Source organism: Anguilla anguilla, chromosome 8, assembly GCF_013347855.1.
Source record: "Anguilla anguilla isolate fAngAng1 chromosome 8, fAngAng1.pri, whole genome shotgun sequence".
Classification (NCBI taxonomy): domain Eukaryota; kingdom Metazoa; phylum Chordata; class Actinopteri; order Anguilliformes; family Anguillidae; genus Anguilla; species Anguilla anguilla.
In genome coordinates this window covers 18,888,964-18,912,138 of record NC_049208.1, presented here as the reverse complement: position 1 = coordinate 18,912,138, position 23,175 = coordinate 18,888,964, and the positions used below count along the sequence as shown (strand labels likewise).

Here is a 23,175-nt window from a genome sequence, read left to right as displayed (position 1 = left end):
TGAGGAAATTTAATTTTTTTTTTCTCTATATGATTCCAGCTCACTGTTAGAAGCTTTTCAGAATCAGGTACTCTAAGTATGTTATCATCTAGAATATGTGCATTGATTTCCGTGCATGCTCATTATTGCAATGCACAGTACAATTCCCCCAACCCTACACACAGAGTATCATGAGCAGTGAAGGACAGGGCTTTGTAAAGCAGTTGGTCAGCTACATGGTAGATGCCTTGGAAGGAACAGGTACTGAATTATCTCAGCCACTGAAAATTCCTTTTTGATGACTCACCAATCACAAGAGGGCTGTGGGTTTTCCTGCAAGGCAGGACGAGTGGATCTGTCCAGACTTAACCCCAACTCTGACAGCCTGTTTGCATTCTGGACACACACACACACATGCACACACACACACACACACACACACACACAGACACACACACACACACACACTAATCTCATTCAGAGTTAAGGTGATCACAGAGGGCAAGGACAGACTCATTATGTTGAAATTAATCAGGCGAGGATTAATAGATCACATTTTCACACTCGCAACACCCATTAAGATGCCCATTAAAATCCTGTTAAAATAGATCCTAAACGCGGACACTGTCCATAACACAGGTTTTCTCAGAAATGCGCAAGAAATATCTGAGGTACTGTGCAACGTTTGTGAGAAGAACACCCTTGCCTTTGTGATAAGGGCTTTCAATTCTACCCAGGACAGGACATCCACTGCTGGATTGCTCTGTTTGTTAAAACAGACTCGCCTAAAGAGTCAAACCACTCGTTCCTTGAGTCAAACGGACCACCTCTGATTTGTGATCTCTCCTGTTGCCATCTGAAAGTATTACTCATAACCGGCAGTTTTCCTAAGAAAATGCCAGTGCAGTGGTACTGAGAAATTCTGCATAGGTACTGAAATAGGCCTACTGTATACATGTGTTAAATCTAGGGAGATTATTTTTAATGGCACCATACACAATACATATAAATTATGAGCTCCTTGTGCAATGGTTTAAGTCTCATACATTTTTCACTAGAGAAGTGAGTTTCATTTTTATTGTTTGATCACCAAGGTATATACTTGTTTTATTTGTTGAGCATAATGGCTCGCCTGTTTTATATTTGTAATAGATACAATTGATTTCCATTTTAAAGACTACTCACTTCCTGCACTTGTAAAATGCATCTAGTTGGCGCTCTCGCACTCTCTCTCTTGCTCTCTGGGTTTTTTTTGGGGGGGTGTTGCATTTACTTCAGAGTATTGATGCTGTCCTCTGTCTGTAAATTTCTATTGTTTTGATTGTGTGAATATCTAAAATACAGAGTCAAAGGTCAAAGGTCTCTCTCGCTCTCTCTCGCTCTCTCTCTCTCTCTCTCTCTCAAAGAGGAAGAGAAGAATCATGCAGTTCAGGCATTGATTGGTTGTGTCTGTGCACGGATTCAGCCTAGAAGAAGTGTGTTTTTAGTTTGACTGGAGCCTCTCCTCTCCAATCAGATTTGTGGATCATGCACTGACAACAAACAAAAGATCTAGCTAGCGCTAGCTAGCAATCTGCCCATGTCTGCTTTTAATCGTATCTTACTGATAATTTTTAAAAGACCTTCTGTTTACAATATTAATTGACTTGTTAGATAACTTCATTTCATTTGTTACCGTCCTAGCTGCTATTGTAACGTTATTATTTCATTGTATATTTTAATATATAAAACAGTTCGATCGCCATGTCCGGGCAGTCCTCGGGCTGTGGGTTTCTAATGTCGGTTGTTGTTCATGGGGATTTGGCTCTCAACGAGCAGGAAAAAGAGCTCAACCAACGACTCAGGCGTCTTTATCCAGCAGTAAATGAACAAGAAACCCCGCTCCCCCGATCTTGGAGCCCCAAGGACAAGTTCAGTTACATCGGTCTCTCCCAGAACAATCTTCGGGTGCATTATAAAGGTACGATTAGGGAATATGACATTTGTCCCTTCCCTGCTACTTATAAACACAAGCCTAGTAGCAGAAACATCGAGGATGACATTAGCTCGCTAATCACTCATTTCTAGCAGTGAAGTTACAGCATAGTTTAAAAATCAACAAGAAATGGAGTGTGGCCTCATAAGTAGACTAACGTTAGCTAGTTAATCGAACTGTGGCATCTAACGTTGTGGCAACGTTACAGTTTCGAACAAGAGCAATAACTCAACTCTTGTCAATAGTTATTTTTCAGCAATGCTTTCTGACTGGTTTGCGTGGGATAGACTAGATACATTGTCTCATGAATTTAAGTAGCGAGCTAACAGGTTAACATTACATGGCACCTGGCCCATCCTGGCTAGTTTGCTACGCTTAGGAGTACAAAATGTTCTAGCTAGCTATTCAGAGCTGGCTAGCAGAATGGCTAAATTTCCGTTCATTTATTTATAACTTATTTATTATACGACTAACGTCGTAGTTTCCCATAATTCTTAAATCAACCACATTGAAGTATTTACTCGTAGCCAGTTTGTTAGGAAAATACATTGTGTTGCTACCCCGTGTCTGTACTACATATTATAGCTAAGTTAGCTAGTGAACAGTAGCTAGCGAGAGGCAGTGTGCTGCCCAATCCATTTTTTTCAGGATTACAGGTTACATAAACGTACAGCAGGCAACATGACAACTACGAAAACATCTGTTAGACAATGGATTCGAGCTTACAGCTAGTTAAAAGCAGTCAGCAAAGTCCTTTGTTTTTGGCTGAAGTTAAATTTACTAACATTTACTAATTTGTTACATTCGCTACGAATAAAGCTTGTATGACTCTGTCAACATCATTAACATTACATTAGCAGGTTCGCTATCCACAAAAATAGACAATAGAGCTAGATAGCAGCAATTATGATTGACGAGCTACCAATGCCTCGGCAGATCCACACTCAATATTTGCATGGACGCATTCGATGAACTGGAGCTGCGGTTTTTTTTGTTTTTGTTTTTTTTAGCATGTCTTCATCTATTTTAGTTTCTGTAAGCAGAGAAACAAAATTTGGCGTTGGATCTAAGTGGATAATGAGCAGTGTCGTCGTGGAATGAAACTAGAAATGGTGCTTTATTGAAAGCGCATCAATTGCTATGTCAGAATAACAAAATAAACAGAGGGCAAGTTGAATGTGACTTGAAGATTTGCTCAAAATACCTTGAATAATCAATGGACAATGTAATGCTAACTAGCGGTAATTCATTTGGAATCGATCGTAGGCTACTAAACTGTAGGTAATAGTCTTAACAAAGAACCACTGCTATTACCACTGACTGTGTGGTGAGATCAGTGCTCTAGTGCAGCAATACAAGCTAGGCCTTAAAATAACAGGAAGGAGGGTGATTTTAGTCGTATAATATAGGCCTGTGAAAATGTTACAGCGCTGAGATATCCCATGCGTATTTAGAACAAATTATTTTAGAAAGCTAAATATTATATGTAATGAATTGAATTACGTGTACTGCTTTTTCACAACCGTTTTGAGCCTTACCAAATATTTCAAAGGTTGTCCATACTTTGTCTTTTTTCATGTGATATGCTTCAGCAGTTCTAGTCAGACTGGTTTTGCAAGTGGTGCTCTTCATTGATACTACATATGCTTACATACATGTCCTTATTTTCAAGTTTGTTGAATTTAGATTATTGACAAGTGGGCTTACATCTAAAACATATAAAAGCTGATATACAAAACTTAAGATTTAGCATAGCTAATTGTTTGTGTTGAGGTGAAATAAGACAATTTCAGAAGAATGATGATGTATCATTCAATTGAGATAAAATTACTTTCAGTCAAATTTTCTTTCTCCCCTCCCCCACACGCAAGTACATAAGAGTGATGTGTGTGTGGAGTACTTTGGGTGGGGAGGGAGTGGTGGTTGTTTTGCTGGTGTGTTGTGGAGTGTGTGGAATGAGTGCGCTGTCCTGCCATGGCCTCTCGGTGTACATAATCAACATATCCCAGAATGCCCTGCACTTGTAGCCCAGAATGGCCCCTTTTGAATACACTCTTGTCAGGTGGCTAGTTGGCTGGTCATCTTCTACAAGGATTTGTTTTATTCTTGCAATTTGCTTTATTTTGCGTGTGCGTGTGTTTGTGTGTGTTTTCAGTAAAGACTTTTTGAATATTGGAATCTCCTCAAACTCACATTTTCCTAACAAGGACTGGTAGGAATGAGGCATGTTTCTTTGGTTTTGATTGCTTTAATGCATTTTGACCTTTCTCCTCACAAGTTTTGATTTTCAATTGGACTGGGGTTCATAGTGTTGCGCTGTTGCTAACCTGGTTGACAACCAAGCTTTTTTCGTGATCTCATGCTGCTTTCTGGGTCACTGGATTTTTATGCACAGATTTTATCCTCGAGAATATGAGTCCCTTGTTTTATAGTTGGAAACCCAGGGGCATTGGGTTTCCAATTATATATAGATATTATTATAGAATTATATTCCATATCGTTCTCTTGAGCCTGAAAGAAGAATAATGCAGAGGTCATTCCCAACCCTCTCTGCCATTTGCTTGTAATTTTTCAGTTCAAGAGGCCCATTCCACCCCTCATTGACTCATACCAGTGACAGGTGCGAAGAAGCCTCTTTTTTCTTGAGAAACATATGTTCATAACACGAATTGGATTCACTGGCTCACTTATTTTTGTTATCAGGGTACTCAGAACTGCTGACCTGCGATTTATAACTCCCTGGGCAAAGAACAAGGTCAAACCACCTATGGGAATACTTCAGTCTTCACAGGCTGTGCTTCTGGTCTAAATAGCATGTGTTCAGTGCTGCTGTGGTTAAGGGACAGGTATGGTGCTATGGGACAAACATGTTAGGTCCAGGGAGCCTGGAACATTGACATGTCTATACTTGTCCAACTTGAACAACCATCAGAATGGCATGGCTTACATCATAAGGCATCTACAAAATAGCCTAAGGGCATAGATGGTGTAATATAATATTTTTGTCTGCCATAATGCATATAGTTCTCAAGAGGTCGCCTAGGGTCATCCACTGAGCATACTCCGTCAAAGGAAAATGTTTGTATGCATATGCTAATTGGCAGACATTGTCGTGAGGTCAATTATTTATTGCATTGCTGATTGTCCTTGAGGTTTTACTTGCCAATGCCTTCATTTTCCATTTGCTGTGTATACTGAATGTCTACTTAGCTTATTGTGTCATGTGTGTTACAAAATATGCCTTTTATAATAGGGGGTATTTATAGCTAACGTTTCAAAAGGAAAGAATAATGCTGTTGGTGGTGTCTATGGCCCCTGTAGGATGTGCATAGAGATTTTCCTCTTATCATGTGAGACACGGAGGTAGCCCCATCTTTCAAGGTCTGCTCAGCAGAGAAAGCCAGCCATAGAGCATCATACATTTATACCAGGGAAATGCACTTCAGAAAGTAGTTCCAAGCAAAATAAGATTAAGCTAATTTTTTGAAGAATAACTGTGCACTGTCTGCTTTAGAATAACTTGAAGTGTGTTTTCTTGCATTGCACCAAGGGCCCACTTTCTGGTTCTTTATTTCAATACTGGGCCCAAATTGTTTTAATGGTTTTCACTATAAAGTGACCAATTTGATTATTGTTATTATTATTATTATTGTTGTTGTTGTTGTTCGCCAGCCTGAAATTGTGTTGGGGTCAGGGTGGTGAATAATAGGCTGTGGCAGGGCTCCCCTCAATGTTGTGAGAAGCTCATATAAACTATCTTTCTTAGCTAGCAGTTTTAGGTAACTGGGTTACATCACGATTCAATCGATACACTAAGGGAACTAAATTTTCATATCTACACCTAATCCCCTCCTTTTCTCCCAGGTCACGGAAAGACTCCAAAAGATGCAGCCTCTGTACGAGCAACGCACCCCATCCCAGCTGCCTGCGGGGTCTATTACTTTGAAGTCAAAATCGTCAGCAAAGGACGAGATGGGTAAGGGGACCCATCCATGCAATATGAAGCACTGTCAGAGCTTGCTTATGGCTTCCTGCAGATTGAAAAATGAAAGTTAACTGAATGAGCAGCATAAACCAATTTATTTAATTTTATAGAATACGTAGCTGTGTAGAATGGAGTGCAGTGGAGAGCAGGCAGTGAAGTACCATTCAATATACACCATTGAGCCACTTTCAGTTGAAGACTGGGGATTTCAGTTCATAAATATATTCTGTGTGTTTTTAATGCAATGTTTACTAAATTAAAGTAGAAAGATTTTTAAGGTTGTGATGCAAGTTTGTGATCTTTTATGCCAACAAAGTTTTATGATTTTATAAAATTAAAAACTGCTGTGCATTAATTGATGGAAAGAATGGAGTTTGCAATGTTATTTTTAACGGGTATTGGCTTCAAACTCCAGTCCTGCAGGACTGCACTGTCAGGTTTTTGTGGCTTCCTTTCAATTTATTAAGGCCTTGAAAACAAGGTTTGTGAACTCTTGTCCCATTACTTACTTAATCACTTAACTGCTGAATTTAAAAACCAGCTGATGCTGTGGCTCTCTAGTGACAAAGTTTGAGATCCGGATATGATGCATCTTTATGTATGAGTCAAGAAGTGAGCTAGACAACCAGGTCTGGCTGCTTTGTAGCCCCAAGGACTGCCACACAAATTTATGATTTGTCCACCCCCTGCCTTCATTACTGCAGATCAGACAGATTATAAGTGAAGCCCTGCAGCACGGTGACTCTCCTTAGCCAACTCTCAAGGCAGTTGTCTGTAAAGTGGACCTCAGGAAGAATGGTAGCTGCTACCTTGGTATTCATATACAGTGAGCTCCAATAATGTTTGTGAAAAAAACTTTTTTTTTTTCTTGATTAGCTTTCACACTTTTCTCTTGCCATCAATTCGATACAAGTGAATCTTGATCTCATCTGACCTCACAACATAGTGTTCTGCATCTTGCAGTGTAGCTTCTGTAGTTCTGTTCATGAAGTGTTCTGTGGACAGTAGTCTCTAGCAAATCCATGACATGCCTCTGGGAGACTGCTTCTGCTCTATCAGACAGATGTTTGGGGATTTTAACTTCATTATGGTGATCTTGGTTGGATTCGTTCTTCGTTCATCAACTGTAGAGGTCATCTTTGGCCTACTAGGCCCTTTGTGACTACTGAGCTCACCAGTGCTCTCTCAATGACAAGCAAACAACTCATGTATGGCTTCTGCAAGGGTATTAGTATTTCTGAAGTATCTGATAAATCCTTGAACTGCCTACCAAACTCTTTCTTAGGGTGCATGTGTGGGTGTAATAATGTAAGTCTAATTATAACAAGGCTTCAGCCTTTATTGGACACAAAATGTAATTGGTACATTCATGGCTGATACAGACGGTGGATGATGTTCCACATTGCTCCAGAAGACAGGGAAAATGACACTGAAGGCCTTCGCCAGCAGAAAGTCACAGCTTTGTATGCACGTGGTTGTCCTTTTTCAGGGTTCCCACTCGTCCTGGAAAACCTTGAAAACCTGGAAATTTATCGACTAGTTTTCTAGTCATGGACAACACCTGGAAAATGATTAAATTGACAAAATGTCCTGGAAATATTTGTGAGGTCCTGAAAAATTGTAGGCTAGACTATAAGTCAAGCTATTACACAGTATATTTAGAGCTGAGATTGCATATTTCTCTGTATTTTTTCTGTATTTTTCTCTGCTTTTCTCATTTTTATTAGCTGCTAAGATTACACACGGCAGCACAAAGTTTTGAATGGTTATGGTACTTGCACATTTCCCCCCCACCCCACGGTCCACCACCGGCTTTGGGCTACCATTGTCCTTGTTTCATGTCTGTAAGTCTAAAGCTTGATTTGTACTTCTGTGTCGAATCTATGTAGAGCCTACGCAAGTGGCGTACGCCGTTGTGAGCATTTATACTTGTGCGCTGGTCTGTCTGCGTCGCTCTGCAATACACCGCCAAAACGCGACGCCAAAATGCGTTGGAGGAAGTGCGATGCTACCAAGTGGACCAATCACAGTTGTTGCGGTCTGCGTCGCCGCGACGTGTAGTTACATTTCTGGGGAGGTGCACGTCAGGCTACGGCATAGGCTATGGCGTAGGGAACGCGGCCATGCCGTACCTACGGCGTAGATTCAACGCAGAAGTATAAATCAGGCTTAAGTCATGGAAATTGTCCTTGAAAAGTCCTGGAAAATGATTTCCTAAAATGAGTGGGAACCCTGCTTTTTATTTCTGACAAATTTTTGAGTTTGTTTTTGATGGAAAGCCATCTCACAAAGTGGATCATTTTGATAGTTGCAATAAGTGGTTCTGTTCCAAAACAATGATATTTTTATGAAATTATTCAAATTAACATCTTGCTCTTTCAGATATATGGGAATCGGTCTCTCTGCCCAAGGTGTTAACATGAACCGACTCCCAGGTAAATTTGCATTGGCTTCTGACTGCTGTTTGCATGTACGTGCATGTGTATGTGTGTGTTTGTGTATGTATGAATGGACCTGTTCTTGTATATTCTGTGAATGGCTGTGTGTGCCTGTTGTTTTGTGTATCTGCGCCAGTCTATTGTGTGTGTGTAGTAATGCATATTTGTCCATTTGTGTGCACCTTTATGCATGTATTTGCACATGCTTGTGTGTGAGCACACCTGCCTATGTGTTGTCTCTGGGTGTGTCTATATAGTCATTCTCCCTCAGGACTGATGCAATGCTTGAAGGGTGAAATTGGGGCCAAGGTCATGCATTTACAATATTTCCAGCAGGGGGCACAGGAAGGAGCAGACCTCCTCTCACTTGATGACACACTAGTTGATGGGCAGGCCTTCTCTTGAACAGCAACCTCTGAAATTCCGTTTCTCATTGCTAAACCCCAGTGCAGATCATGGTGTGAGATAACGAATGCATAGCAGCCATGAGTCGTTCTCAGCTGATGCCCCATCTTTGTACATTAAATATCTTTGTGCGCTTGGCTAACAGCCTAAATCCATTAGTCATACTCACAATTGTATTTAGTACTTATTCTGTAAGTATGTTGTAACTGTTTTAGTTGCATAGTGGCATTTCCCTCACACAGGAGTTGGCCATAACACCCTTGGGTCTAGAGCCCTGACCATTGTATCTCACATCTGACCGTTCATGGATCTGACCCCCTACTTGTGGAATTGTGAGATATGAGGCGGCTCTGTATTTGATTAGTAATGCCTGGCCAGCCTTGAATAAAAAGACATGAGTGTTGTTTTCATTTCATGCCTTGATCTTTCAGTTGGTTTCATCAGGTTTCTGATATTGTATCAAATGTTGTCTTCAAAATGCCTTTCAAATGGATTCTAACTGCAGTTGCTCCGGGTTTGGTGCAATGTAGTCGTGAAGATTGAGCTGCTTTTTTATAGTTTCACAATCGTTTTGTAAGGATTTGTGTAACACATTTACTCATTTTGGCATTGTAAACTGTAGCTTCACAAATTAATATTTCACTGTCCAAATGCATGGACACAATACATGTAACTGCCAAAAGGAAGCGCTTGAGTAAATGAACGATACAATTGAAAGCAGGTGCTTCCACACTGGTGTGGTTCCTCATGGTTGTGTACTGTATAAAAATGCTGAGCAGGCCCAGTTGCCCATTATTTTGGCTGCCATTGTTTAACGAGGAGATCTCAGTGACTTTGAAAGAGGGGTGGCTGTTGGGGCACATTTGACATTACATTACATTACAGGCATTTGGCAAACGCTCTTATCCAGAGTGACGTACAACAAAGTGTATAACCATAACCAGGAACAAGTATGATGAAAACCCTAGAGAGAAGTACCGGTCCAAGTGCAGGGAACAACCGCATAATTCAACTTGGACCCTGAAGGTTGAACTGATTAACACTAACACAAACGAGAACAGCAACAACGCAGTCTATGGAAAAATACAAGCAGTAGTTAAGACAGGTTCATTAACTAAGTCACCTACGAAACAGCTACCTAGTTACAACCCTAAGCTTACAGTCATTTAAGAGATTACAGGGAGGTAGGGAGGGATGGGGAGAGGTGCAGCCTGAAGAGGTGAGCCTGAAGACAGGAGTGTTGTTGAACTTTGGTGATGTTCCCGGAACAGTGGCTGAGGTGGTGTTGGCATTGAAGTTTGAGGGAAAGACATCATTAGCTATGGGCAACTGTGGTGGAAAGCTGATAGTCCTCGACCTTGATATCCATGCCATGGTCCGATTTGCAAGGCAAAACAGACAAACAACTCTGAATCAGTTGACTGCAAATATCTACCTAATTGGCAGGATTGTTTGTTTGCTGAACAGGTTACCCTACAGGGTTGGAGTCCTGATCTATATGGTCACTTCTGGCACTACGATCATTACTTCACTCTAGTGTGTTTCTTTTGCACCTCTGCACCTTGAACTAATGCACTTGTTGTACGTCGTTCTGGATAAGAGCGTCTGCTAAATGCCTGTAATGTAATGTAATGTACGAGCAGGCAGTTTCATCAAGAAACGGTCTGTCGAGAACTTTACTGAGAGGGGGTACTACTGTTGGTGTTTCCATTACTTTGTTAATTACCTGTACCCTACATTATACAAGTCCAAAATTAAAACATTTTTGATGATTGACATTGTAAAAGCTTCAGTCGTGTAAACAGTGGTTCAAGGTTGAATTGTAAATATGTTCGGTAGTAGACAGCAGTTGGGCAGCATTTTCTAAGATGAATTGCAGTTGCCATGTTGGTTTGCATTTTAACAGCACACACATGGGTAAGGCCAATGTTTTTGCTTTGGTGTGACATGGTGTGACCATCTTTATGTGGCTTACTTGTGCTTTTGTCATTTTCCTTCAGGTTGGGACAAGCATTCATATGGGTACCATGGTGACGACGGCCACTCTTTCTGCTCCTCGGGGACCGGGCAGCCATACGGTCCAACGTTTACCACAGGCGACGTCATCGGCTGCTGTGTCAACCTAATCAACAACACATGCTTCTATACAAAGAATGGCCATAGTCTAGGTAACAGCTTCAATATACCCTTTACTACAAAGAGAACTAAAGCAACACCTGCTGCTATACAGAGTTAACACAACTGCTGTTATACAAATGTTTAATACGTGCTCCTCTGAAAAAATAACAGTGAAGCTGTATGTTTTATTTCACTCAGACCCCAGAAACATGCATACTATATGACAATTTTTGCTAAATGAATACTTTATGTGCAAAAAATTACTGACACCTCACTCTATTTGCATGCAAGAGCTCAACTGGAATTCCATCCAAATACTGTAAAATCTGTTCTCACAGTGGTGTTGTAAATTGTGAGTAGATTTTGATAGAATGTGTGCATTCTTTTTTGATTGTGAAGTAGATGATTGACGGCCATTGTTTTGGTTCTCATCATCATATTTTCCACGCAATGATCATGTTTCCAGAGTGTGCATTTTACTTGTGAGTGTGTGGTTTTTTGTGGGCTTGTCTTTAAATAGACTGAATGACAAAATATCCAGAGAACATGAACAGTTTCTTTTAATCAAAACGGTGGCTGTTTCCTGTAGCAGTCCTCTTGTCTGCATAGACAGAGACAGGAGAAAAGATCTGCCATTAAGGTCAATGCTAATCTATTTACTGATGTCTTTTCCTTCACTCTTTGTCTTCTAGGTATTGCTTTTACAGATTTACCGGTAAGTGTCTCATTAGATTTGTATTTCTGGGTTGAAGCAATTCTAATTAAAGCTTTCAGAGATGCAGCAAATGCTGGACACACTGTCTGCATTATCCACTCTGTCGATCCACGTGACAGCAGAGTTTGATCCAGTTTTTATTGTTTTTCATTTAGCAAGTGTGATAATGGCACTGCATGGACTGAATCCCCAGGTCTTGCATGAAGATTCCATAGAACAGAATTCATTTTCCAACATTTGTTGATTTGAAATAATAATAATCATCACCTTCATGCCTCCTAATGCCTGCCAGTGACTGCGCTTCATTGATATGGTTGTGTTCACAGTTAAACAAAGTCAAAAGCAACACAATAGTAAAAATGGCTACAGTGGTACTTTAATTAATTGTTAGGTTGGTCTCCAAGACATTCATGTTGTTGGTATTGGTTTTCTGGGAAAGAATTTGTTTATTCTTGCAGTTAGAACTGCCACCTGAAGTAAAGGTGGGCAAGGAAATAAACACACCTTGTCCTTCATTCTTGCCAATCATTAAAATAATTTTTTTTATGTTTACTATCTCATGTTATTCAATATTTCGCACCATTCAGTGTTCATGTTCCTAATAGAGAGATGGATTGTTACTGAATTTTGATTGATCCTTATTTTTCTACAGTAACGGTATATTTCAGGTTACTTCCCATGCAATTGGTATTGGAAAAGCAAATACGGACATACCGTTAATAATATGAAAAAAATTTTTTTGTGATATTTTGTCCATATTGCCCAGCCCTACTGTATTGTATGTAACTGTAATTGTATTTTAACTTCAAAAGTACATAATTTCCATGAAGACTTTGAAAGCAGAAGGCCACAGGATTGATTTTGCACCCTGGAGCCATTCTCTGAAACGTTCTTTGGCTGCCATAAATGTAAAAGAGCGTCCATGTAGAAGAACCTCCTCATAATCAGTTTTCCCCATGTGTCAAACCCCTTCCCAGCCCAACCTCTACCCCACGGTGGGGCTACAAACTCCGGGGGAGGTTGTGGACGCTAACTTCGGCCAGCACCCGTTCGTCTTTGACATTGAGGACTACATGCGGGAGTGGCGGACGAAGATCCAAGCCCAGATCGACAGGTTCCCTATTGGGGAGCGCGAGGGTGAATGGCAGTCCATGATCCAGAGGTCAGTCCTACCACCCAGTGTTGGGTTTCAGGATGAAAAATGTTGATTGGTATATTTAAGGAGGAGTGGTGCTGGTGTATTCCGACAGCAGATTGGTTTTCTGTGTGGCATTAACAGAATGCCACACAGAAAATAATACTAATAATACTTTCGCCAATGTTTTACTGTAGCAGTATCAAGGATGGGTATGTAGTCCTTCTCCAAATACCATGAATGGTCATCATTTTATGATTCTTGAAGACATTCTCTGTACTCAACATTGCACAAGAATGTTTGGGCTCGCTTCACAAATGGAAAGTTCTTATCCCTAAATTGCTTTATAAATAATAGCTTTAAGTCCTTTAGGTGTTTCAAGAGGAAACCAAGTGAAAGTGTTTACCTGGACGTACAAAGCATACTCTGGTTACAGCAGATTGCTTCATGCACTTTCCTTGGGGTCCTCACCTTCCTCACAAAGGAAGCCTTAAAACCACAATAGTACACCTTTACAGTCTTTCCTGTCCATCCTGCAGAATGGTGGCATCATACCTGGTGCACCACGGCTACTGCGCCACAGCCGAAGCATTTGCCAAATCCACGGACCAGGCTGTGCATGAGGAGCTCGCCTCAATCAAGAACAGACAAAGTAAGCTGGGGTAAAATGGGTGGGCCATCTCTATCTTTTCATTTTATTTTATATTGCCGTCTAGTGACCATGTAGTCCGGGGATGCACGGCTTACCCAAAAAGGCTGATGTGGAGGCATGTTTTTTTTAAGCCCAGCATTATGACACCTGATTGTACATATCAAGGTCTTGATTGAAGACCATGATTAGTTAATTCGTTTTATCTGTTTTAGCTGGGTTAAAACAGAAACCTGCTCCCACACTAGCCCTTTTAGGATAAGATTGCACACCCCTCATCTTGTCAACTGGGCATCTGCAATCTGCCTGTGCAGCTGATTAAGTTTAGTCCTCCGACACAGTGACTCTGCTGGTCAGCAGGTGGACTGTAGAGTGAGCATAAGCTGCTGGCAGCTGGTTGCTCATGCTTAGGCTGCATACTCCTGAATTTACGGAGAGTGGGACTGCAGTGGTGGGACAGGCCTGCAATTACATTTGGGCATCCCAGCCTGGGTAGAAAAACACATTGCCTGTCCTAGTGTGAAAATATGACGAATCCTTAAGGAATGTAACGTGCCCCTGTTATACGAAAACATTACGTATGACTTACAGCATGTACGTGCTATAAACAGTTTTCTTTTCCCCCTTCAGAAATCCAGAAGCTCGTGTTGTCGGGTAGAATGGGAGAGGCTATAGAGACGACACAACAGCTTTATCCCAGCCTGCTAGAAAGAAACCCTGATCTTTTATTCATGCTGAAGTAAGTTCGATGATCAGGCATTTTAAGGACGCCGTGCCAGTGCGATTGCTGTCTGGCTGGCTTTGATTCTGGTCTCTGCTGTTGGCAGGTGTATGTGAATCTGAAGAGTATATTGCAAATGAGCATGCATACAGACATGCGGTGTATCTGCTTTGAATGTAAAATGCACTAAAGGCAAGTATTCAGTTCTCAGTCCCTTGTCTGGCTTGGATTGATGTCAACTCTCCAATGTACCATGTGCAGTCAAGGGAATTTTTTCATGACATAGCTTCACCTACTGCTCATGTTATCCTTCTAAATGTTTCTCTTGATTTGTCTGTTGATATGAAAATGGTGTCGATCTAAAATTCTTCCCAATGGGCAGAGTACCTGCTCTGTATGCATAGACTGTTTAAATGCAAGGTGACTGCTCTCAGTGTTCCTTCCTGCTGTGGGTAAAGAGTTCTGCTTGTGGTTTAAACTGTTCTGTAGTGGAATTTTCAGGTCAACAAAGCGCTATGATTACATTATTTATTTCACCTTTTTCAGCCAGACTTGCATAGCCTACATTTGTACAGGTTGTCCTTTTATAATGATGGATACCTGCAGAAGTATGTCAGTGTAAGCTCCTTGCCCAAGGGCAGAACACCACTAAATCTGAAACATTTTGGTTGCAAAGCCCTCATTAACCACTACGCCACATTACTGCCCCAAAGTTTAGTGCTAGGTGCAGAGAGTTTGGCATATTGGGCTGGCAGGCAGTACTAATACATCACAGAGGCGGGGTGAGTACAGGCTGAGTGTGGTGTGCTAAGCCCTCCCCCCCCCCCCCCCCCCCAACAGGGTGCGGCAGTTCATTGAGATGGTGAACGGCACGGACAGCGAGGTGCGGTGCCTGGGGGGGCGGAGCCCCAAGTCTCAGGACAGTTACCCCGGCAGCCCCCGGCTCTTCAGCAGCCCCACCCTGAGCCCCAGCCACAGCGCCAGCATACACAGCCTGGCGTCCCCCGCCAAGCCCAGCAGCTCTCAGTCCTACCTGCCAGGTAGGCCCACCACGCTGTACGACCGGGTCACGCCTGGATCACGGCTGGTTCATCCTTAGGCCGTAGCTGCATCATGGCTAGGTCATACTGCGTCTGGGGCACAGCAATGTTATTGACGGCTGGGTCACGTCGAGGTCATTCCTGATTTTTGCTGTGGTACTGCCTGGATTATGGCGAGATCACGGCTGAATTGTGGCTGGGCTCTGTGACTGGTCATAGGCATGGTTGTCACGTATTGTTGCACACAACATGTACTCACCTCTGAATGCACCGAGATGCACCATTCAGAGTCAGTCAGTGTGTGTTTTCAGTGAAGAGAAAAGCAAATCCTCTGTATGGTCTACTTTTGGGTACATGCTTGAGCTTTGTGATTTAAGGATTAGAATGGTTCAGAATTTTAGTTGACCTGAATACTTCATTTGTATCCCCAAATGTTTATTAGTATTCTAATGATTCTAGACTAATAGATCTAAAGTCAGATTTATTAGATTCTAAATTCAGTTTAATTGTAACTTTGTGAAGAACTCCAGCAGTAGGTACATAGAGGCTCTTTTAACGGTCTGCTTGTGGTCTTTTTGTTGTTGCGAGCTCTCGGGTGACACCCCACTTCCTGCTGCCTTTAGGTTTCGACAGCAGTTGCAGTAATGGTGTGGCATCCAGCAAGCCCCACCCCCCGCCTCACAGTCACAAGCAGTCACCCCCCAACCTCTCCAACGCAGAGCTCAACAGCATCAACAGTGCCAGGAACCAGCAAGCAAACAGCTGCACCAGGTGAACCTGCTCAGACAATTCACACTGTAAACACAGAGAACTGGCACAGTGCTGAACACACTGAGTATGTTGAGCACACTGTATTAAACACACAGCTGAGAGGTGTTTTCAATGCACACTTCTTTGAGCATTGAAGACACCAAACATGGTGCATTGATCATTCACTGTTTCACGTGCTCTTGTTTTAACACAGGGCATGAATTATATATCGACTCTACCATATGTTCTCTGAATACAGTCGATTTGTACCAAAAACAAACCAGACTGATTACAGTACTAGTACATTTATCATATGACCAAGTTCATTATGGGTGTCTGTTCTTGATACCATTTATAATATTGGGGTTGAGAGTACCATATTTATTTCTTGGTGTGTGTCAGAGAAATGACTTTCTGTGGCGTACTCTCCAGCAACGATGTGGACATGGAGGTGGATCACTATAGCAATGGGGTGCCAGAGTCCTCATCAAATGGCTTCCTGAATGGCTCCAAGCACGAAGCAGAACTGGAGGAATGCGATGTGGAAATGGGTGAGATCTGGGTGTAACTGGTGCTCACTTTGAGCCCCAGATTGGCTTGTATCCTGCCGGTTTGTTAACTAAAGCTGCCGTAGTCAACTTTCTCAACAATCACAATGTTGTGAAGGGAAAGAGACACAACCCCACCCCCCTGCTTCTCCACACACCTTGTCATTATTTCTAGCTACGACTCCTCAGCAAGCAAGATTACAGGATTACAGATTGGTATAGCCGCAGTAGAAATGTCAGCACCAAGAGTCCAAACAATGGAATCTTTTTTGTTGTTGCTGAGATTACCGATAACGTTAAAAAATATATATATTTTCAGTGTTTTGGTAGTTAATGAAGTGATGTTTTCGTAACTGATAAATAAAGGAGAAAATTCAAAAAGGAGCTAACCTTTCAGCGAGCCAGTTTTACTTGAACACTACAATTGACAGTGATGGCTGCCTGAATTATGTAGCCGGCCAGTTTCTGTAAAAACCCCAGATATGTAAACATATGCTGTTCTTTGTACTAGTCCCGCACGTGGCTAGCCAGACTCAGGCTACATGATATGTTTCTCCCACCGATCCTTTGACCATTTGGTGGTCAAAGGATCATAAATCTTGCTGCATCTAGGACTGTCGCGAGTTTGTGTAATGTCAGTCTGAACCAGGCATTAGCTGACTACAGCTGACAAGCAGGGTTCTAGTCAGTTATATACATAATTCCTGGTTTTAAGCTACAGAATTTGAGGGTATGAAGACAGTATATGGTGCTGGAATTCTCTCACAGCAGCTGTCTATGACTGCAACCAATTAAGCATGACTGTTCCCCAATATCTTTATAAAAGGTTTACCTACTGCAGCTTTAACAACATAACGAGGCCTCAGGGTTCACGCTGAGGCTAATTAAGAAGGTGGCAGCAGATTGTTGATTGGGGGACTGAATGAAAGTGCACCCCTGTGGTTCCAGGCACCCCTCCTTTGTTGAGTGTGGCCCACTGCTTGCCTCTGTTGTTATACCTGTGGGCTTTGAGTGGGTTCAGTCGGAGTGATTCTGTGGGCAGACCCTGGCTGTCGATTGATACCCCTTCCCATGTCGTGTGACCAGAGGTGGAGTCCAGCCAGCCGCGGCGGCAGCTGTGTGGGGGCAGCCAGGCGGCCATCGAGCGCATGATCCACTTTGGCCGCGAGCTGCAGAGCATGAGCGAGCACCTGCGCCGAGAGTGCGGCAAGAACTCCACCAACAAGAAGATGCTGAAGGTAATCCCAATCCCTTGATGGCTAATTCCTTCCTCCTAAACCCCAGATTAAGACTAGAGGTCACCTCTCACACTCCAGGTGTGATGAGCATAGATAATACACACTTCAGCGGATATGCTTTACACAGCATGTATAATCTGGCGCCACATATCTCTACCGCCCCCTGTTGGTAGCTTCCTGGCCCTGCACACAGGTCATCTTGTGGGTAGATGGATGTTGGCATTTTGCTCAGACCTTTTCAGAATTTAGCAAGTTTTTGGTTTTGTAACTGATAGGTCACAGAACCATAATGAATGTCCAGCAGAAGACGGTCCAGTGAAATTAAGCCTCCTCTCAGTTGACTGACTCCTGCTACCTGCATGTGATAATAAAAATGGGTTGTGATTATTGTTATTATTATTATTATTATATTAGTTCTTGCTGATAATAAGTTGAACATATTTGGTTCATTGTTTATATACATGGATGGTTGCTTATGAACTCAGAAAAACGCTTTCCATCATGTCTGCTGTATGAAGCTGCTTCCATGCTCCCAGAATACGTCCGTGCGTGAATACATTTTATTTGCAAGATCCAATATATTACCAGTGAAAATGGTGAATTTAGTCAGTTATTTTGGCCTCATATGCAAGGTTTAAGTATTGATTTCTTGAATATGACGTTTCTGTTCTTATTCTGAAAAGCAGCACATACATTCATTTTTAAAAAAATTATTATGCACACAAATCAACTTAAGTGAAAACAGTCAGGTTCCGTAGGATAGATGGCCTCACTCCTTTAGATCAGATTTACGTACGTTCCAGATTCTCTTTTTTAGCGTAAAGGCATACTATGCAGGATTTTTTAACTTGAAAATATTATCAAATAACCATGCTAAAGCATATCTATGATGCGCTGGCAATATCTGTCTTTATGCACTTTGTGCAACTTTACCTGTATTTGTATTTTGCGCGTGGCGCTTTTTTCTGTGTGGGGAGGGGTGGGTGTGGCTACGGATCCTGTGTTTTGGGATCAGATCTCAGCGCAATGTTTGTTGCTAGCTATCTAGCCGCTGCAATGGCCCAAGTATAGTGAAGCAAAAAAGACCAACTGACTGGGCTCATTCAATCATTTCGGGATTGCTTTTCCTCGGTGTCGTTAGCAGAAGTTCGCCAAGGGGTTGAAAAGCAACGCGAAGTTCGCTTTTTTTTTGTTGGACCTGTAAGTAACATTACATCTCGCTATCCAGCCAGGGTTGGCAATTTATTTTTATTTTTTTTAATTATTTGTACATGTCCGGTTATAGTGGTTCCAAGTAATTGATGTGAGAAATTTACGGTAGTTTAATGAATTCACGTGTCTGTGACTTTTCGGATAGCCTACACTCTCGCATAATGAAAAATTAATTTTGTTACATAAACAATATTGACTAACAATCTAATATTAAATATGCATTTCTACAAAATGTATCTGAACACGGTAGTTGCATCATAATATAAAAAATGTTTTAGTGTCTAAAATTTTGATTACTGGTATGCCAATACTGTGAAATGTGTATATACACGGTTTGTTTAGGGTTAAGTTGGTAGATCACTGTGTGCTCATCTGTCAGTGGTTGCTCTCTTGGTTCTTCGAAGCCACAGCCATCTCATTAAATGAAGAGGATGTACTTTTCTTCTTGCCTACACAGGATGCATTTAGTTTACTGGCCTATTCAGACCCCTGGAGCAGCCCGGTTGGGTATCAGCTGGACTCCATACAGAGAGAGCCTGTCTGTTCCACCCTCAACAGTGCAATATTAGGTAAGGCTTTTTTGTGTACAGTTCCTGTATAAGAGTAAATCTATTGAATGCTGAAAAGCCGGTGAGGGATCAGCTAACGAAAAAAGGAAAAGGTGCATTTGCAGTTAAGCGGCTGGTTGGAGAATTCCCAAAGTGCTTACTCAGTAAAGGTGCCTGCCACAAGTGTAGACCCGGGGGCTGATTATCTCAGCTCAGAGGATAAGCTATGTCATTAGCCGATTATGTCTTCAGTGGTGGAACACCATTGGCCTTGTTCTGTTAGTGATAGGGTGCGTTTAAATAATTCCTTGGGTTACTGCTTTGTTGGCTCTTCCCAGCCAAGAGATACGTGCTCCCAAACTAGAACCAGTTGACACTAGTGAGACCTAATACCTCTCCTCAGATCAGCTTGTACTTCGTAAACTGTCAATCACTGGCTCACCGGTGAGTGCATCAGTGGAGCGCTGCTTCCACAACCACCAATTCCACAGCAACAGTTTGAGCAGTGCAGGTGCTGATGCCGAACTGGGAAGAGAAGGGGGAAAAAAAAACAGTTTGTCTCTCAATCAGCATCTGCTGCTGTAATTCTTCAGAAATGACTATAGGCCTAGTATACATGAAAAATGTAATGGTTGGAAAACAAGCAAGTTGCTATAGATAAAGGTTTCTTTTTTGGAAGACTTGTGATTTTATTATGTTGAAATGAAGAAGACTGCCTCAGCATTTCAGCTGCATAAGAGCTTCATAATGCCTTAGCTGATGTTTGCTCTTCATTTTCAGTTATTAAATTTGTCAGAGATATTTTTTATCATGTAACTGCCGGAGGGCAATTAAATTCAACTGGATGAAGTTTGGGACAGCTGTTGAATCTAATGAGAATGAAGTTAAGTTTCTAGGCTAGACAAGAATTTGAAAATGAATCTCAGGGAAAGTGTTTGGTTGGACACATTCTGTCTTTACAAAACAGATGTGTAAATATTTGTATTATCCAACCACAAGCTTTCCACAGCATGTAAAATGTGACGGATAGTTAGCTTAGGAGCCATCATTGATGCTCTTTTTGTGTATTTGTTTATTACCACATAATGGAATATTAATAGGATGTATGTCGGATGCATCACGGACATGTAAGTTCAGCCCCTGAAATGTAGTACATGCTAAACCATCCTGTGGTGGTGTATCATTGGACCTCTGTTTGAATTTATTGTCCGGCAGTCACTTATAGGTTCTGTACCAGCAATAGTATAAATGATTATACATCTGTAGAAGTAATACATGTAGATCATTTTGTTGTAATAGCGCATAGTTTTATTGACCAAAAGTATCTGGACACCGCTTATTCTGAGGCTGTTTTTCATGGTTTAGGCTAGGCCCCTTTTAGTTCCAGTGAAGGCAAATGTTAATGCTACAGCATACAATCACATTCCAGACGATTCTGCACTTCCCCAACAATTTGGGGAAGGCCCTTTCTTGTTTCAGCATGACAGTGCCCCTGGGCACGCTGCAAGATCCATATAGTTAAACTATGCAGTTGTTCCCTGCACTTGGAAGGGTACTTCTCTCTAGGGTTTTCGACACACTTGTTCCTGGTTATGGTTATGCACTTGGCATTTGGCAGACGCTCTTATCCAGAGCGACATACAACAAGTATGTCGTTCTGGATAAGAGCGTCTGCCAAATGCCTGTAATGTAATGTAATATAGAAATGGTTTTTTCAAGAATGGTGTGGAAGAACTTTACCTCAATACCATCCAACACGTTTTGGGATAAATTGAAAAGCAACTTCGCAGCAAGGTCTAATCGCCCAATCAGTTCCCAACCTCACTAGTGCACTTTTGGCTGGATGGAAGAAAATCCCTGCAGTAATGCTCCAACATCTAGAAAAGCCTTCTCAGAAGAGTGGAGGTTGTTATAGCAGCAAAAGGTGAACCAACTCCATATTAATGCCCATAATTTTGGATGAGATGTTAGATGTCAGGTGTCCACATACTTTTGGTCTAGCCTGGGATTCTGTACACTGGTAGTATCAGTACAACAATGTACACTACTTACACATAGTTGTCTGATGTTCTGTCTGTGTTCCCCCTCCCACAGAGACTCACAACCTGCCCAAGCAGCCCCCCCTGGCCCAGGCTGTTGGTCAGGTCTCCCAGTGCCTGTCAATCATGGCTCGCTCAGGGAGTGGCTCCTGTGCATTCGCCGCCCTGGAGGATTACCTGCACTAGCTATGCAAACCGGCCCGCCGGACGTTTGCAACACAAGTGGAGACGGATTTATTAAGCCAGAGAAAAATTACCTTGCATTTATTTATTTTATTTTTTTATTAATTTTGTTTGTTACTTACAGGGGACAGGCTCTGATTTGTCGCTCATCTCCTGTTTCCCAGTTTACAAGGCATGGTGCAAATGGCCATTACCACTCTTACTGTTTTCATTTTTGTTTTGCCTAATTAGCATATACAACTATATTTGTTGTTATTTTTGAAACCAGCAGTGAACACCAAATTTAGAAAAAGAAAAACAAGGCTTCAATACTACAAATCCCTGTAAGTTGCATGGCGTTCGGCGGAACGTTTTATCGGACCACTCACATATGCGGTCGAGTGCAGTATATGTGTCAGCCTGTGTACATATATATATGAATATATATTTAAAACTTAATGGAATTATATTAACACAAGAAGTTAAAAAAAATATTTAGCTACCAAAAGTAAGAAAACCAAAAAAAAAAAAAAACTTTTATTATAGAGATGCATCTTTTTGTGGTGGATATTTGTACGAACGCTTAGTGTAACCTATGCCATGGTCGCTGACAAATCCTTCAGTTCGAATGGCGAATTCCGTTTCCTCATTGATTTTGCCATGCCTCCCAGACAGCACACACATGGGAGAAGCAGGTTTGACGTGACGTGGCTTTGACCTTTTTTGTTTTATCGTTATCATTTTTTGGTCGTTTTTCCACCCCAATAACGTCAAAGCTTGTCCTCGAACCACAAACAACTCAGGAGCCCAGTGCCCTTCCTTGTTCCTGCGGTAAACGTCTGTAGTCATTGCAGGCCCAGTGTACTTTCCTGACCTCTTTCAGTGTTTGCTCCGTTTGTTTTTTTGGGCCTGCTCGGAACTTGTGGAACATTCCTTTGTGCGCCTCGCCATCGTAGAGGAGAAAAACAAAGGAACATAAAAAAAAGTATTGTCAACAGCACTGTGTGGTAATGACATTTACAATAAATTTTAAAAACCAAATGCCTAGGAAGACATTGTGAACCCTGTGCACTCTACATATTTTTACATGCTGCAATGAGTACTGTTCTGCTCTGAGGAAAAACGGAAACAAAGTGTATCATCCCCATTAACTACCGATTAAAGTTTATTTCCATTGTCCGTTCCAGCATGAATTGTTTGATTTCTCTACCCTCTCTGTTGCACTGTACGATTGATGACTTCTCAGAGAACTCATTTCCTATCCTTCAGCTCTACCGGCACTCGGTCTCAGGGTGGGGATTTTAAAAACCTTTCAAGTCTGGCATGCAGCGCGTCAAACATTTCCAAGCATCCCTTTGGCTTTTACATGGATTGAGGTTGTCTTTATGACTGTCTATGAAACCTGATTCACTTTTGTATCCCATTAATCTACTGTAGTACTTAATTGGTGGGGGGGTCCTATCTCATAAAAAATTGTACATTATTTTTGATATGTGCTTATGAAATAATCTCAAACCA

At 41.7% G+C, this 23,175-nt stretch overlaps 1 protein-coding gene across 1 annotated transcript; it reads left to right on the top strand.

Moving 5' to 3' along the window:
* The first annotated feature begins 1,432 nt into the window (after positions 1-1,432).
* On the top strand, positions 1,433-22,836 carry ranbp9 (RAN binding protein 9). Its single transcript, XM_035430420.1, has 14 exons — positions 1,433-1,939; positions 5,819-5,930; positions 8,322-8,374; positions 10,783-10,950; positions 11,593-11,615; positions 12,593-12,777; positions 13,290-13,402; positions 14,030-14,138; positions 14,961-15,160; positions 15,784-15,931; positions 16,343-16,461; positions 17,545-17,696; positions 19,366-19,477; positions 21,551-22,836. The coding sequence occupies exons 1-14, from the start codon at positions 1,723-1,725 to the stop codon at positions 21,679-21,681; spliced, it is 1,842 nt and encodes a 613-aa protein (XP_035286311.1). The 5' UTR covers positions 1,433-1,722; the 3' UTR covers positions 21,682-22,836.
* The last annotated feature ends 339 nt before the right edge of the window (positions 22,837-23,175 follow it).

What these genes read in the sequence shown, in the direction of transcription:
- ranbp9 (XM_035430420.1), top strand. Translation starts at nt 1,723, where the DNA reads ATGTCCGGGCAGTCCTCGGGCTGTGGGTTTCTAATGTCGGTTGTTGTT. An exon ending in CTCTCAGTCCTACCTGCCAG is followed by an intron (nt 15,161 to 15,783) that starts GTAGGCCCACCA and finishes TGCTGCCTTTAG; the next exon opens with GTTTCGACAGCAGTTGCAGT. An exon ending in CAAGCAAACAGCTGCACCAG is followed by an intron (nt 15,932 to 16,342) that starts GTGAACCTGCTC and finishes CGTACTCTCCAG; the next exon opens with CAACGATGTGGACATGGAGG.